A 13,749-nucleotide genomic window follows, 5' to 3' on the forward strand; every position below is an offset into this window, starting at 1 on the left:
AAACCATAATTCGAATAGTAATAGGGGCTCACCTCGTCAACGCTCTGCATCAGCCCTACAAAGCAAATATATCCTGTTTCGTTGGTCTCAGAGTCGCTCCACCACAGCAGAGAAACACTGAAATCCTTCAAATTTACCCCTGTGCTGAGACGAAAGGGTAAGATCCTCAGTTGGTAGCAAGTGATGCAAGAGCTGAGGACTCCCGTGGCACCCTCCATGCACGTGAACTTGTGAGACCGGAGGACGGGCTTGTGGGCAGAGAGCTTCCCTGAACAAGAATTGCATTTCCACATTTGTGCTCGTCCCTGCTTTCCCAGCTGCCGGCATCACGGACAGGGATTTTCAAGAGCAGCCTCCAGCCTTTTCCATACTCTGTGTATTCCGGGGTTTTTCTTTAATGAATAGTGATCTCTTTGGAAGGATATAAAGCATGGATTTCTTTTCTCCCAAAACATAAAGAGATACTTATTAGAGTATCAAACAGATCTTGAAGCCTAAGGTAACCCATCTGCAATACCTCTGCCTTTCAGAAGTCAGCAGAATACAGGGATCTATCGCTGTGGCGCTCTGCAAATCCGCTTTCAAAATATACTGCATACAAAATCACACGCAGAGACTTAAATACATTAATAACTTAAGAACCTAAATAAGCTGATATTTAATGTGACCTACATTAATGGGGAGGCATTACATGGCAGATAAGCAGAAAGTTCTCATCTAATTGTATAATACATGATTTATTCATACCATAAACATACTGAGAAAAGGATATGCTCTGGCATTCTGTCTATTTATTTTTCCCGCAGAAAAAAAAAATAAAATTATGTAAGAAGATCATGCTGGTGAGAAGATATTCATATCACAACAGCAACAGACTTAGTGGCAGGGCTGCCAGATACTCCTTTATGGTTGGAAAGATATAGAGAAAAGTGCATAGGTTGCACCACAGTGCACCCATAACTCTACCTACCAGCCTAAGAGTGGAAGCAGTTCATAGAAGAGGCTAATGGCTTTACCCTGACCGATATCATTGCATTAATAAAAATCACCAATAAAAGCATCAATTCCTGCTGTATAGTAAATGAGACAGTGGCTGAGTGTGCAGTGCAGCTGCAAGATAAGGCACTAGAAAGATATCTAAATTTTTGGCTAATTCTAGATGTCAAGATAATTGGATTTTCCAAATTAAACCTTTTTGTAGTTAAAGAGGATTAAGGTTAGGGACTGTAGCAGGGAAAGCTACTGTCACTGTTATGAAGAATTTTTTGCTACAGTGCTATTTTTCTTCTTCTATGTCTGCTCTAAGCAGGCAAAATATTGAAGTAGTTCTATCATTTGCCATCAGAAGTTGGCATGGGAAAGCTTTGCTTCATGTGCATCTACCTATTCATTTTATGAGCTCTTAACAGAATTTTAGTGGGTGTTGAAGGGACAATGCAAGATTGTTTAGGTTAAAGTTTAAGTTTTATTAAAAGGTCTGTGAAATGTAACTTTACTAGATATGGTAGAATGTAAGGATATTGCAGAGCCAAGGTGCTCAGAGAAGAGGAGTATGTGGTGTTGGGTCAAATATATGTTTAAACCCTTCATCAAAACAAAGTTTGTTGTTTAGGAATGTCTTTTGGCTTTTTAATTGTTATGATAGCAATGTATATCCCTCAAACCTCGTGAACGCTTGTGTTTCATGAAGGAATTAATTGGTATTTTAATAGAAGTGCTGACAATATAAATACTCCTTGAGACACTTTGTCTCCAGATGGTTTCTCTGCAGACTTTCTCTGATTCCCCACATTTCCAAAACAGGGATATAAACCTCCTGACAATAGCAGAGCATGACTCAGTCCCATAACTACAAAAAGAAATCTTCCCTATCATCAGATTACTCTGCAGCCTCTTCTTGAGCAAGTTCATGCATCTTTGCTGAAGCAATAAATTTTCTCCACTGCTGAGGTAAACCACCAAATTCAGTGGACTCATGTCAGTCATAGTCCTTGCATTATTGTACATTGCTAGAGGAGCTCTTTCTTATAGTTTAAGGTCATCTCAAGGACTTCACTTTTGCTGGCTCTGCTGGAATTGAAGGCTGGAGTGTAGCACCATCTGATGAGATATCGCTGCAGGGCTCACTTGGGAGATATGCAAAAAAAAAAAAATCATCTTTCTTTATCACCTTTATCAGTTTAGCAGCTACCCCCATACTCATGAAAGATCCTGACACTTCTTCCACTCCAAGGCCAGAACAGCAACATCCTCCCTGATGTACCTGAGAGGACATTGCAGAAAGGACCCTTCGGATGCAAAGACACAAAAACACATGCAAATGGGAAAAAACAGTTGTCCTGTCCTCTCTGGAAGGACTCTCTTGAAAGTCCGTCGGAGCCCTTGCAATCCTCTCCACAGTGTGACTCTATCTTGAGTAGCTGCATGGTGTACAGCCCGTCAGATGATGTTCTGTAGGCATCCCTGTTTCCTGGACACATTGCCAGATATTCATCCACGGGTATGGACTTCAGTGCATAAAGGCTTAAGCAGAAAAATCCTTAGGGATTTCATCATATAAAGTTTTCTCCTCCAAAGTTTTTATGGGCTGAAGTTTTATATCCTTAAAGACTTTACCCCATAAAAATCCAAGAGGATAATAAAACTAATAGCATCTATGTCCAGGGTCAGTATCTTGGGGGAAAAAAAAATGCTCTTGAGTAATAATAATACCTTCAGCAGCAGTATTGACCAGAAACTACGGATCTATTCTTTTCCCCGTTGGCTGACATTTTACCGATACTGCCCTCTGAGCTAGTCGCTATTTGCATGCTGTGCAGAGTAGCCATGGGTACATGGCGATGCAGAGATATTATAGGCGTGACTTTGAACTGTCCTTGAGGATGATAAAGCCAAAAGCGAACTTTGCAGGCAGAATACAGAACTTGTCTGGTCCGGCCGCTCACAGTTTCATCTCGCTGCCTCATTCCATGTATTTTAAATCTGAAGTGTATGGATACACCCAAAACCACATTCACATGCTCATTTTGATCCAGATTAGGAAATGAATTCCAAGCTACAGAAAATAAGCAGAATACCCAACATCTCACACAAAATAAGGCTGTCCTAATTCTGTGCCTATATTTACACGAGAAATTCAGTAAAACTTGAACAAGGAGGCCTCTGCTTTTTTAGAAATGTACCTTGGAAAGCTAGATTGGTACCATTGTTTTGCTACTGATCCTCTAAGGGCCCTGAACAACAAGGTAGTTAAAGTCCACAGAAATATAAATCCTAAAATCACTTTCCTATAAATCAGTGCAGACCGGTAAGTATTCCCACAAGGAGGAACAGGCATGGATCCATTCATGGGCCCCCGAGCTCTTGGCAGGAGGACACACTTGCTATTTTCTGGTCTGATACCTCCAGATCTGTGGCATTAACCATGGATAAGATGGCTGTGCCCGTGGAAGTCTGGACCTCCTCCTCACCAGAGGGGAACGTTATTACTGCTCTGGGTGGTCATGATACTATTACACACATTTGAAGCTTGTTAATTTTCCAGGGCTAAATACTGCCCACTCCAGACTGCTTCCATTCCAGGAAATGCAGGATAATGGGCTGACTAAATAGAGTAGTCTGAAATATAAACAAATCCCCAGTGATACCCGCGACATCCAGACAGAGTATTCAGTGTAAGAGCACTCAGGGTGCACGTATGGCAGCCTATCCCAATATCTGCTCAAAACAGTTACAGCATTTCTATGGTATTTCTGCACACCCTACACCAATAAACAGGATGGAAATAAACTGGCATAAGACCATATCAGAGGACCTGTTGTCTAAAGCCGTTGAAGAGAAGGACATAGATACTTAACTAATTGGCACTCTCAGCCTTCTATTCTGGGTTGGTGGGAGCAGTCATCAGCTAAACAAATGACTCACGGAGGCACACTGTGTCTTGGATAATTTTACATAGGTGGAGGATAGACTGGAGAACAAAAGTGAGGACTTGTCAATAAAATACCAAGCTACTCCCGTAATGATAGCTTCTGTGAACCACTTCAGTGTATAAGGTGATCTGGGAGATTCATACACCCTGTTAAAAAATATATATCTTTTCCTCTCATGCTTTTCTGACCATCTCTGTTAACTTTGTGTTAGTATTGTCACTATTAACCATGTTTACGCTTTTGCCAAGATACGTTAATGAAGCCTTGCAGTTCCCCCAGTTTCCAGAAAGGACTGCCCGCGTCCAGAGGACAAAATCTTTGTTAGCAACAGATGCAGCCGAAGCAGCGCTGAATGTGGTCTTCCCCAAAGCCCAACCCAGGAGGAGCTGCAGCTCAACCTCCCTGGCGCTGATCGATACCAGTACCCAGCAAGGCTGCTGCCAGGCTGGTAGCTCCTCCTGGCAGTTCCAGCACCAGTTCATTGGGGTCCACTGAGTGTGAAATCCACCTCTCCACACAAGACCAGCACAATGCATCATTTGAGTCATTTTTAAGGGATGACAAGGTTCATAAGCTTCATGTTGCCCTCTGCACAGGAGCGAATTTTACTCTTAATGCAAATGGTGTTTAAATGCAATATTTTAAGACTAATATTCCGTATAGACACAGTGCCTGATTCATGCCAACCCAAGGGGTAATATGAATGCTTAGTATTGTTTAACCAGCTCCCAAGGACTGAATAAAACCCTCAGATGAAGGATGTGACCTTCAGAGAGCATGGAATCACTTTTTCTTTTCATCTAAAAGATAATTTATCTAATACTTTTCTCCTCATTGAAGACATAGGCTCGCTGCACTGAAAACAGTTTACAAATGTTCTTTCTCCATTAAATTGATTTTCTGAGTATAGATAGGCAGTGTTTTCTGGAACTAATTTAAATTCCCTTCTAATTAATATTCAAGACCAAAATATGTTATCTTTGCATGACTGTGCAATTATTAAAGGGAAAATATCATCTGTGAAAGTAATTATTTTTCTTTTTTTTTTTTTTAACTGGCCGTTAACCGACATGGAATGTATCATTTCACTGCCTTTTTTAGGCTATGATTGAAGAAGCCATCACTAGAGAAGAATCTTTTTCGGTTATGTACACACCATTTGTGACAGAAGTTAAGGCTGACAAAATAAACAAGATAAAGGACATGTTTGCTGAAAAGCACCCTGATTACGTGGAGCACATATATACAGGTAACAGCAGATTTCACTTACTCTTAATCACTGTATACTGTTTGTGTGTGTGGCTGACGAAAAGAGTTTGAGAGACTCTGGAGCACGAGCCTTTACATTTCTACACTTCTGGGGAGGAATTAACTTCTGAGATTTGCTCTGCGATTGTACAAGATTTAGGTAATCAAATCAGTACTTAGGCGAAGCACAGACTTTACACTGCAAATCCCCATAAAGATGATTTCTACCCATGAAGCCTCATGTTTCAATTGTTGAGTTTCATTACTGCAACTAATCTTTTGTTCAAAAGTAGATTTGCAGTGTATTGTGGTGACAGCGAGACCCAGGCTCATTCCCATCTCCGTGGATTTCCATCAGTCACCGATGGTCATCCCTGCAGCAGGGCCTTCGCTTTCCAAAAATATCCTCCCTTCTACGAGCACTAATGGACTGACCGCCACCTTTGAGGGCATCTCAGCTGCAGGGATGGGAATAGACAGCCAGGTTTCCTTTACCCTGTTGAAGACAAGTAGGATCCAGAGTGAACAAGGGCTTTACAGAACCCGTTGTCATCTCCTGGCAGAGCAAACTCAAATAGCATCTCTGGAGTAAACAGACATTTAAATTCTGGTGACCACAGCCTTATTTCAAGAGGAATGGGCATGACATTTTGGCAAAAGAGAGGCAGGAGGATAAAAGGCATTTCTTACTATCATTAACCTGGTGACTTGGAACATAGTTGACCCTGATAACGCTTGGCTTTGAGTTGGTGATTGAGAAACGTGAAGGGAAAAGTACATTTCTCAGGTCAAATTCTAGAAAGCCTCTATCTTCGTCCCACAAAGTAGAGGTGTCGCTCACCCCTCACTGCCGCTTCCAGCAGGGTGGTCTGAAAGGCTGAGATGCTGCCCGCTCCCTGCAAGAGTTACACCAGGTCAGAGACGATGGCTTGGTCCTTGCAGCACCGCTGAGTGCCAGCACTCAGCAGATAAATGAGGCTTCCGAAAGGATACACATTGTGTCTTTGGGGAGGAAAAGAAAATCTGTTTATTTGAAAAACACAAATAGGAATTAGGAAACTAAGTGTTTACCACAAAACTGTGCAAATATTTAACGCAAGTAAACTTGTTCTGTTCATTTTTGTTTTGCTTTAGGAAACCAGTATAAAACTAGATCATGTTTTGCAAGTTGCAGGCCACCCACGTATTGGGTTTCTGGCAGTAGCTTTGGGGTTGTTTGAAGAGGGAAGACAAGGACTTATCTATCAGGGAGGCTGTAAAATCCCTGTGTACCGTCTACTTGCTGATGTGACTTTGTGAAGAATTACCAGGGACAAAAATATTGCCATTAAAAGGAGCGTAAAATAAAACTCCCTGAATCTGATTTTAAAAAAAATAATTTCATATTTCACATAATCCCCTCAATTTACAGCAAGGATGAGACTTCCAGGAGCACATAAAACTGTGCAAGTGTTGCACTGAAACTCAGTTTGTGTCCATAAATCACTGAATGACTCTGAAAGCGTCACCAGTCATTTGCTCACTCCTCCCAATAAGGCAGAAGAAAGAAAAAAAAAAAGGGGGTGAAAGATCCCAGTCCTATAGTACTTTAATCAATCATGAAACAGATTGAATAGAGCCAGTTCTGCCCTCAAATATGTTTGTTTACAAAAATCTATTGGTTAAAAGACTTGCTTCAATTTTACACAAATTTCTCTGAGCGCGGGTTCTGGGATCACTGAAGTTTCTGGGAATTAAATGGGATAGATAACCAAGAAAAAACAATATGGGTATCAGGGTTTTGGGAGCGCAGTGATGTGAGAGGTCTCACACAGGCGGGAGTCCTCACCAGTCCTGACCTCCCTCCTTTCTGTCCTGGAAACCCTCTTGGACAGAGCGAACGCGGCTCTTTTCCCTAGACTCGATGCTGAAATAATTCACAACAGTGTTAGGTGAAGTCTACCTAGTAGGGGGTTTCTCAACTTATCTATTCAGATCTGACCTAAAATCACACTGCCCAGCAAAAAAAACATCACAAGCAACAAGTTTAGCTCATTGTCGGTGCCACCGAGCATTCGACCTGCAGGTCTGTATCTCACATAGGTGAAATTAAAAAGATGAGCTAAGCTCCATTTTAACAGTGGGTGTGAAATACCAGATGTCTCACGAACATGTTATTTTAAATAACCCTTCTATTCTGCAACAATCACCCACCCAATTTTAGTCCAAGTTTTGCTAGAGTGTAAGGACTGAACTGATTTCAAAGTTTTCCTTATCTCCAAGGAAAAGGAGCAGATACACATTTAAATCCAAGTATACAATGCAGTTTGTTGCAAAATTGAGAATCCATCAGAAGAGAACATGCTGCAAGGGAAATATCAGGTCCACTCGCTTTGATTTATATAGGGGTAAGTCCGGAGAGCTCCGAGTGGGGTTCTCCATTTGTCACTGTGACCGCACAGCCTGGCATCTTAAAAGCAGAGCTCCCTGAAAACAGAGCACTCCTTTGTGAAAAGTGACACTGACATTCAATCTAGGTTTATTTTTTGCAGGGGAAGGGGAGGGAGGGAAGGACTGGTCTGGTTCCCTAAGCAAAGGTGGTTTATACAATTGCTCGGAGCATCCGTCCTCACCGAGGTCAGGGCAGACCGACTCAGCTGATACACAGGGTTTTGGCAGCGGCAATCACGAACTCTGGAGAAGGCACAGCACAGGCTGTCAGGCGCCAGCTGGGTGGATCAGAAAGGACATGCAGGAAGCCTGGGATTATGGTGGTGGTGATGGTAAAAGCACAAATCTGTAGGAAATCAAACCTCCTCAATTCAGGGAACAACAGAACAGCTTTTTTTGCAGTTAAAAGATCAGGATGTTATGTTACTGAAGTGTTGAGTTATTAATGCCTTGGATGAGCAGCACTGAAAAGTGCATAAGTGGGAAGAACATGTTTTATCTTCTGCATCAGCAAAATTTAAGGTGTCGATGAAAAAGGTTGCAAAGTCTGGAATTTCAAAACCCAGTTATAGCTGGATGGGTTGGTTTGGTCACCTTTGTTTTGGCAAGCTTTCTGGATTACATGTCACTCCTTCTTAGACTCCCTATTTTTATCTCCAGAAAAGTAACTTCTCTTGCAACTGAAAAGAAATGTGACAGTGGAAATTATTTTCATTTCCCTATTCCAGATCCTCATGGACTTCACGTCTTGCCACAGACGGCTGAGTGGCCGTCCCTGCCGCCCCAGCAGTACTTACTGACTCTGGGTTTCAGAAACAAACATATTGGAAAAATCTTGGAAAGGTGGTCAAGTAGAAAACTGCCAATCTTTTCAGGTACGCCAACTTGCTTAATAGCTGTGATAGCTCAGGGGTGGCCTCCACGATCCTTGCTAAATGAGGGGGGTCAGGGGGTTTCTCGGGACCCATTTCTCTGGACAGCCCCGACTGTCCAGACAGCTCTCCCCATCCTCCCCTCTCCTCCTCCAGTTCACCCGTCATCTTGTTAGATCCTCTACGAAAAAGGTATATGCATAAACACAATATATGGTTTTGTGATTTCATTTCCTAGACCGGAAAGCACCTTTCAGTCCTCTCACAAAAGAAGAAACAAAAAGATATTGGGATAACACTGGGAAAAAGATCGTGCCAGTAATGGATTTTATAAGAAGCACCAAATTAACTGTGAGTATAAAACTCACTTTCCGGTGTGTAGTTTGTGTGGCAGCAGAAGCCTGTGCGTGTGTGAATGATGTGTGCTTTTTGGTGGGTAATTCATTCTGCACATGCCCCTCCTGTGTCCAGAAATGCTCAGTGAATTGCATTAGGAACAGAGTTCAACTGGGGTTTAGATACTTTTAAAAAGTAGCACTAATTATTTATCAGTGTACCCGGTTTATTTAAAAATCACTTTGCATGCAATTTTCTCAAATCTTTACGGCCTATTATATTATATCCCTACTTCACATAATCACCAAAACTACTCGCTATATTTAATACCTATCATATACTACACATATCACCAGGATCTCCATCAAGAGTTAACAATTGCTACTTGAAGCATTTTTAGTGATTTAGATCCTGATCCCTATGTAGTGAAGTATGTGAAATAACCTGCAAATCTGTTACAGCCATATTGAAGGTATATTAATTAATTCTACTCCATACTTTCTGCAATAATGTACACAGCTTTTTAGCACCATGGCTTTTGATTAGCACAAAAGGTCAAAAATCAAATTTGCATGTAGACTGGACTGTTTAAATGCAATTCTTAAATTATTGTCCTGAAAATAAGAGGAAGAAGCCTCTCCTCCCCAGATTGTAAATGCTAATGTTAGCGCTTTTTCCCTATCAATAACAATTTTTTAGTTTTCTGTATGCTGAAGGAATCAGAGCCATTTCCTTGTCAGGGGTGTCTTAGCAAATCACACGATTTATATTCTTAGGTTTTGATACCAGATAGGAGGTTGACAAAAACTGCTACTTAGCAACCCCTAGCAAGGAAGAAACATTAGCTAGATATTTGGGGAAGCTATACCTCCTTTCATCTCAGAGAGCAGCTGCTGAAACAACAGTAAGTGCTTGAACTCACATGCTTAGTGGGAGGTAAAGGTGCTTAGTGCTTCGCCAAAATGGGCGCCCATAAAGCATCTGCATCGGTGTGAGGCAGGTGGAGCAGGCTGAGGGCAGACATCCCCAAGGAAACACACCGCTGCTTTCCAGTTCTTTCCTGAAGCCATGTGCTGTCGGCTTCGGATGACCAACAGCCCAAGTTATTGACGGGCAGGCTAATAGAAGTGGCATCTTTGGGAAAGTGAAATATCTGTTATTGCTGTGTGCGTTGCGCTTGGAACATTTAGGAAGCTGGAAGTATAAACAGACAGGGGGTTGGTTCCCGGGTCCGGAATAAAACCCTGGCCTTTCTGAAAGCCTCAGTAAAACTCCATTTTTTAAATTTTTCTCAGCCTCACCGTTCTCTCTTTGGGTATAACATAGAGCTTTTAGACGTGAGAGTCCTCTATTGCAGTTACTCAGTTTCTAAAGAGTATTAGCAAGAGAAAAAACTTTGAAATCGGGTATCTTTTGGATTCCCCATAACTACCCTATTCTGTAATTGAATTTGGAGGAACAGGACCACATGGTTCAAGCAGAGATACGTGGTATCTGGTACCCAGGGTACAAGGAAAAGAAAAACTAATCATGTAAGAGATGAGAGCAGAGTGGTGTGTTAGGATTGCTCAAGCCAATCTGCACTAGCTCCATGAATTTGCACCGCTCCTACACAGTAATATTTTCTACCAGCTCTAGACCTCACCTCATACATTTAAATATTCTTGCCGAAACAGAAGAGGGCTCCCAAAAATACAGGGTGAATTCCCAGCACCACTGAAGTCAGCAGCAAACTTCCTTTTTTCCCAAGGAGGCCAGCACAGCATCCACATGGTTCAGGCAAGGTCTACCCAAGTGCCACCTCCAGCAGCAGCAGGAACAGGATAACAGGCCTGAACCGTGGTCCTATAGATTTATAACCAGCCATCAGAGGGTCAGTTTGGGAGCTTTAATGGAGAGGAGGAAAGTCCCAAGACAGAAGAAATCATCACTGAGTTAGAACAAACAGTTGCCAATTCCACATCCGTTATCGGTGGAAACATATTCACTTTCCCTTCAGTTTTCATAGCCTTGAATGATCCAGGCAAGACAGAACCTCTGACCCAAAGAGCAAACGACAAAGCCAATTATACCTGATAATACAGATAGGCACAGAGCCAGAACTGCTCTGCTCCTGGTGATTAAAATCTCTTTATGGGCCTGGCAGAGATTTGGCCACTTTTGCTTCCTTGAATGTATTCCAAAATTTTCTTCAAGTTAGAAATACAATTCCATTGTATTTCCGTCACACACACACTAAATAAAACACTGCTGGAAGACAACCTTCAGATACAGACTCTAGCTTTACAACTTACTTTAAGAAGATAAAAGAATGTATTTGGGTTTCATAGAACAAACATTCCTTTCTGCCCTCTTCTTCATTTGCAGACACAAACATACAATCCAAAATGCTTGTCCTAATCAAATTATTTTTGACAAAAACATCTCAGTGCTAAAGCAGAGCTTACTAAGCCATGGCAACACTTAATATAAGTCAATTCTTCCACCTCAGTTTTGCAGCTACACCACCTAGAGTTAATTGTATGATATATACAGGGACCACTGTTGGTAAGATGTGAAGTTAAAGGTTAAAAAAGCAGAGCTTTGTCTCTTGGCCCCCCTTCTTCATAAAGAACAGCCAGTCCCGTTTAAATCAAGGGGTCATTTGTGTATTGTAAAGCAAGAAGCGTGTGAGAGAGGATGTCGCAGTCTGGTCCCCGCGCAGCATCATCTGCTGCCGGTCGGGAAATGCCATAAACCTCATCTACCCAGAAACACATACCAGGACACAAAGGTTATTGTACGTGCCTTAAAAAATATATATCAGTCAGACTTTCAGCTACTCATATTCTAATCAAGATTACCAGCACTGACAAGTGGTTATTGTATCAAGTGATTTCACCAGGGTAATTTCTGCTGCTTTGGACACACCAAGTTTGCCTTTCTTCTGCTGTAATCCCATGTCTGTGGTACATGATGCTACTTAATAGGAGAACCAGTGGCCAGAGGGGCTTATTAGACTGCTCATATTATAAAGGTGAACAAAACCTACCATATGATTCACAGCATGATGCGTACATTTACAGATCTCACTGTTTTGTTGTCTATTTTTTAAGTAGAGGGAAAGTGTTTACTACCTACAGATTTCAGCATACGCATTTTCTGGAGCATACCAAGGGCATTAAAGAAACATTATGATGGATTTTTTCTGCCTGTTATTGCAATACACTACAGAGATGTTTGCAAGGCATAACTTAATTCAGATTTTGAGCTGAAAAATAGCGGTAAAGACTCCGCAACAGAAAAGAACTACTGGAGGGCATTCCAGAGTTTTGCAAAGTGGTGCTCTTAAAGCTGATGGTTAAACATGCCACACGTATTGGATATGACAGATCCTGCTTTAAATCCAGGCTGACCAGCCACTTTTCTTTTTCTTTAGCACTCCTAGCATTCAGCAATTAGACTTTAATTATAAATAGAAGTGGCATAACGGATGACTTTTTTTTTTAACATAGAGAAAAGCAAAACGTGGGGGTATCATCCCAAAATTCTCAATATGTGAAAGGACACATGATTCACTCCTCTCACATGCTCTCCAGCTCCTTTTTGCAACAAAAGCCTGTCCTATCTTTGCTCCAGTCGTTAGTGCTGGGTATTTAGCAATAACAGGTAAGCTCCATCCAGAACAGGCTGATTTTTTTTTGTAGGTGCTTCTTCATCCCAAGCTCAGAGGAACGAAGATGTCCCAGGGCTGATCCTCGGGCATCAGGACCTTATTGCTCTCCTAGGAGGAAGGTCTTCAAAGATGCCTCTGGGGATAAACACCTATTTTTTTCTGTTTAAAGGGAATTCGTGCAGCAAAAATTTTTCTGGAGAAAGCTCTCTCGGAAGAACCCCCGCCTCAGGCAAGGCTGCCCATTAAGAATAAAGTCCTCAAGAGAAAGTCCATCAATTACTCTTTTTTATTTTTTTCTTTAAATTCTCCTTGGAATACCAGACAATAGGGGTGAGGGCCCATCTAGAAAGTAACAGCATCATAATTTACTTATTTATTGTCTTAATATCTTACTGCATTTCTAACCAGGATGCAACTGTGTCTCCACATACTGCATTTGTTGGTTACTTTTCTACCCGATTCCTCAAATGTGTCTCTCTTCTCTTTGTTACAGGAGCCAACTTTTTTCCACTGAAGTCTCCGTTTAAATTTGCTCTTTACTTAACCTTCACTGTGCCTACCTGAGCTGGTTTCATCTTCATCTGATTGCTTGGCCACTTTATTATGTTTTTTACTGCAGCTTAGGAGCCCCTTGAATTCTGCTATAGTTCATGTAATTCTCATCATGTGGTTCAGCTCCCCGTGGAATTTTTTTTTCCTGCCAGCAGCAGTTATTTATTTTCTCTTTCTGCATTTTTCATTGTCGCTGAAACGCCACCTCTAACAATGCTCAACCTCCTCTAATCCCTTCAAAAAAACCCCTGCTGTTGGTTATTTATTTATTTATTTACTTCCAACCTACTATAAACTTAAATAGCATTCCTATGTCCACAGAGTGCATGTTGGCACAGATGCCCAATTTGTTTCCCGTAGCTACGTGTCATGCTCTCATGTTTTTCTGGAGAGTCAAGCAGATAAAAAATTGTTTTCTTTTTCCCTTTACTTTCTTAATCATTGGAGAAGCCCCCAACAGACACAGCATGATGAGAGAGGATTTTTACCTGTTTTCTTAGCTGATGACTCAATATACTCATTTCTCAGTGCTTACACAAAAAGGTTTTGGGCGGATTTCAAGAGTAGCGGGGAAAAACCTTTTGCTGCATCTAAAATGTTGTGAGACTATTTCATGTTGATAAGAGCTCTCTTTCCCTCTCATTAACTGATTGCTTCTCCTTACTTTAATGCACACAGCTCTACCTGGGAACACAGCTATCTGGCTTTCAAACACCCATGATCA

At 41.5% G+C, this 13,749-nt stretch overlaps 1 protein-coding gene across 1 annotated transcript in view; it reads left to right on the plus strand.

The window, feature by feature from the left end:
- SPATA16 (spermatogenesis associated 16) overlaps positions 1 to 13,749 on the plus strand; it is an 81,171-nt gene that overhangs the window by 46,073 nt on the left and 21,349 nt on the right. Inside the window, exons 5-7 of the mRNA XM_075157659.1 lie at positions 5,034 to 5,181; positions 8,339 to 8,485; positions 8,721 to 8,833. Coding sequence (XP_075013760.1) covers positions 5,034 to 5,181; positions 8,339 to 8,485; positions 8,721 to 8,833 — 408 coding nt within the window. The remainder of the gene's footprint in view (positions 1 to 5,033; positions 5,182 to 8,338; positions 8,486 to 8,720; positions 8,834 to 13,749) is intronic.

The sequence above is a fragment of the Calonectris borealis genome, chromosome 9 (genome assembly GCF_964195595.1).
Source record: "Calonectris borealis chromosome 9, bCalBor7.hap1.2, whole genome shotgun sequence".
Lineage (NCBI taxonomy): Eukaryota > Metazoa > Chordata > Aves > Procellariiformes > Procellariidae > Calonectris > Calonectris borealis.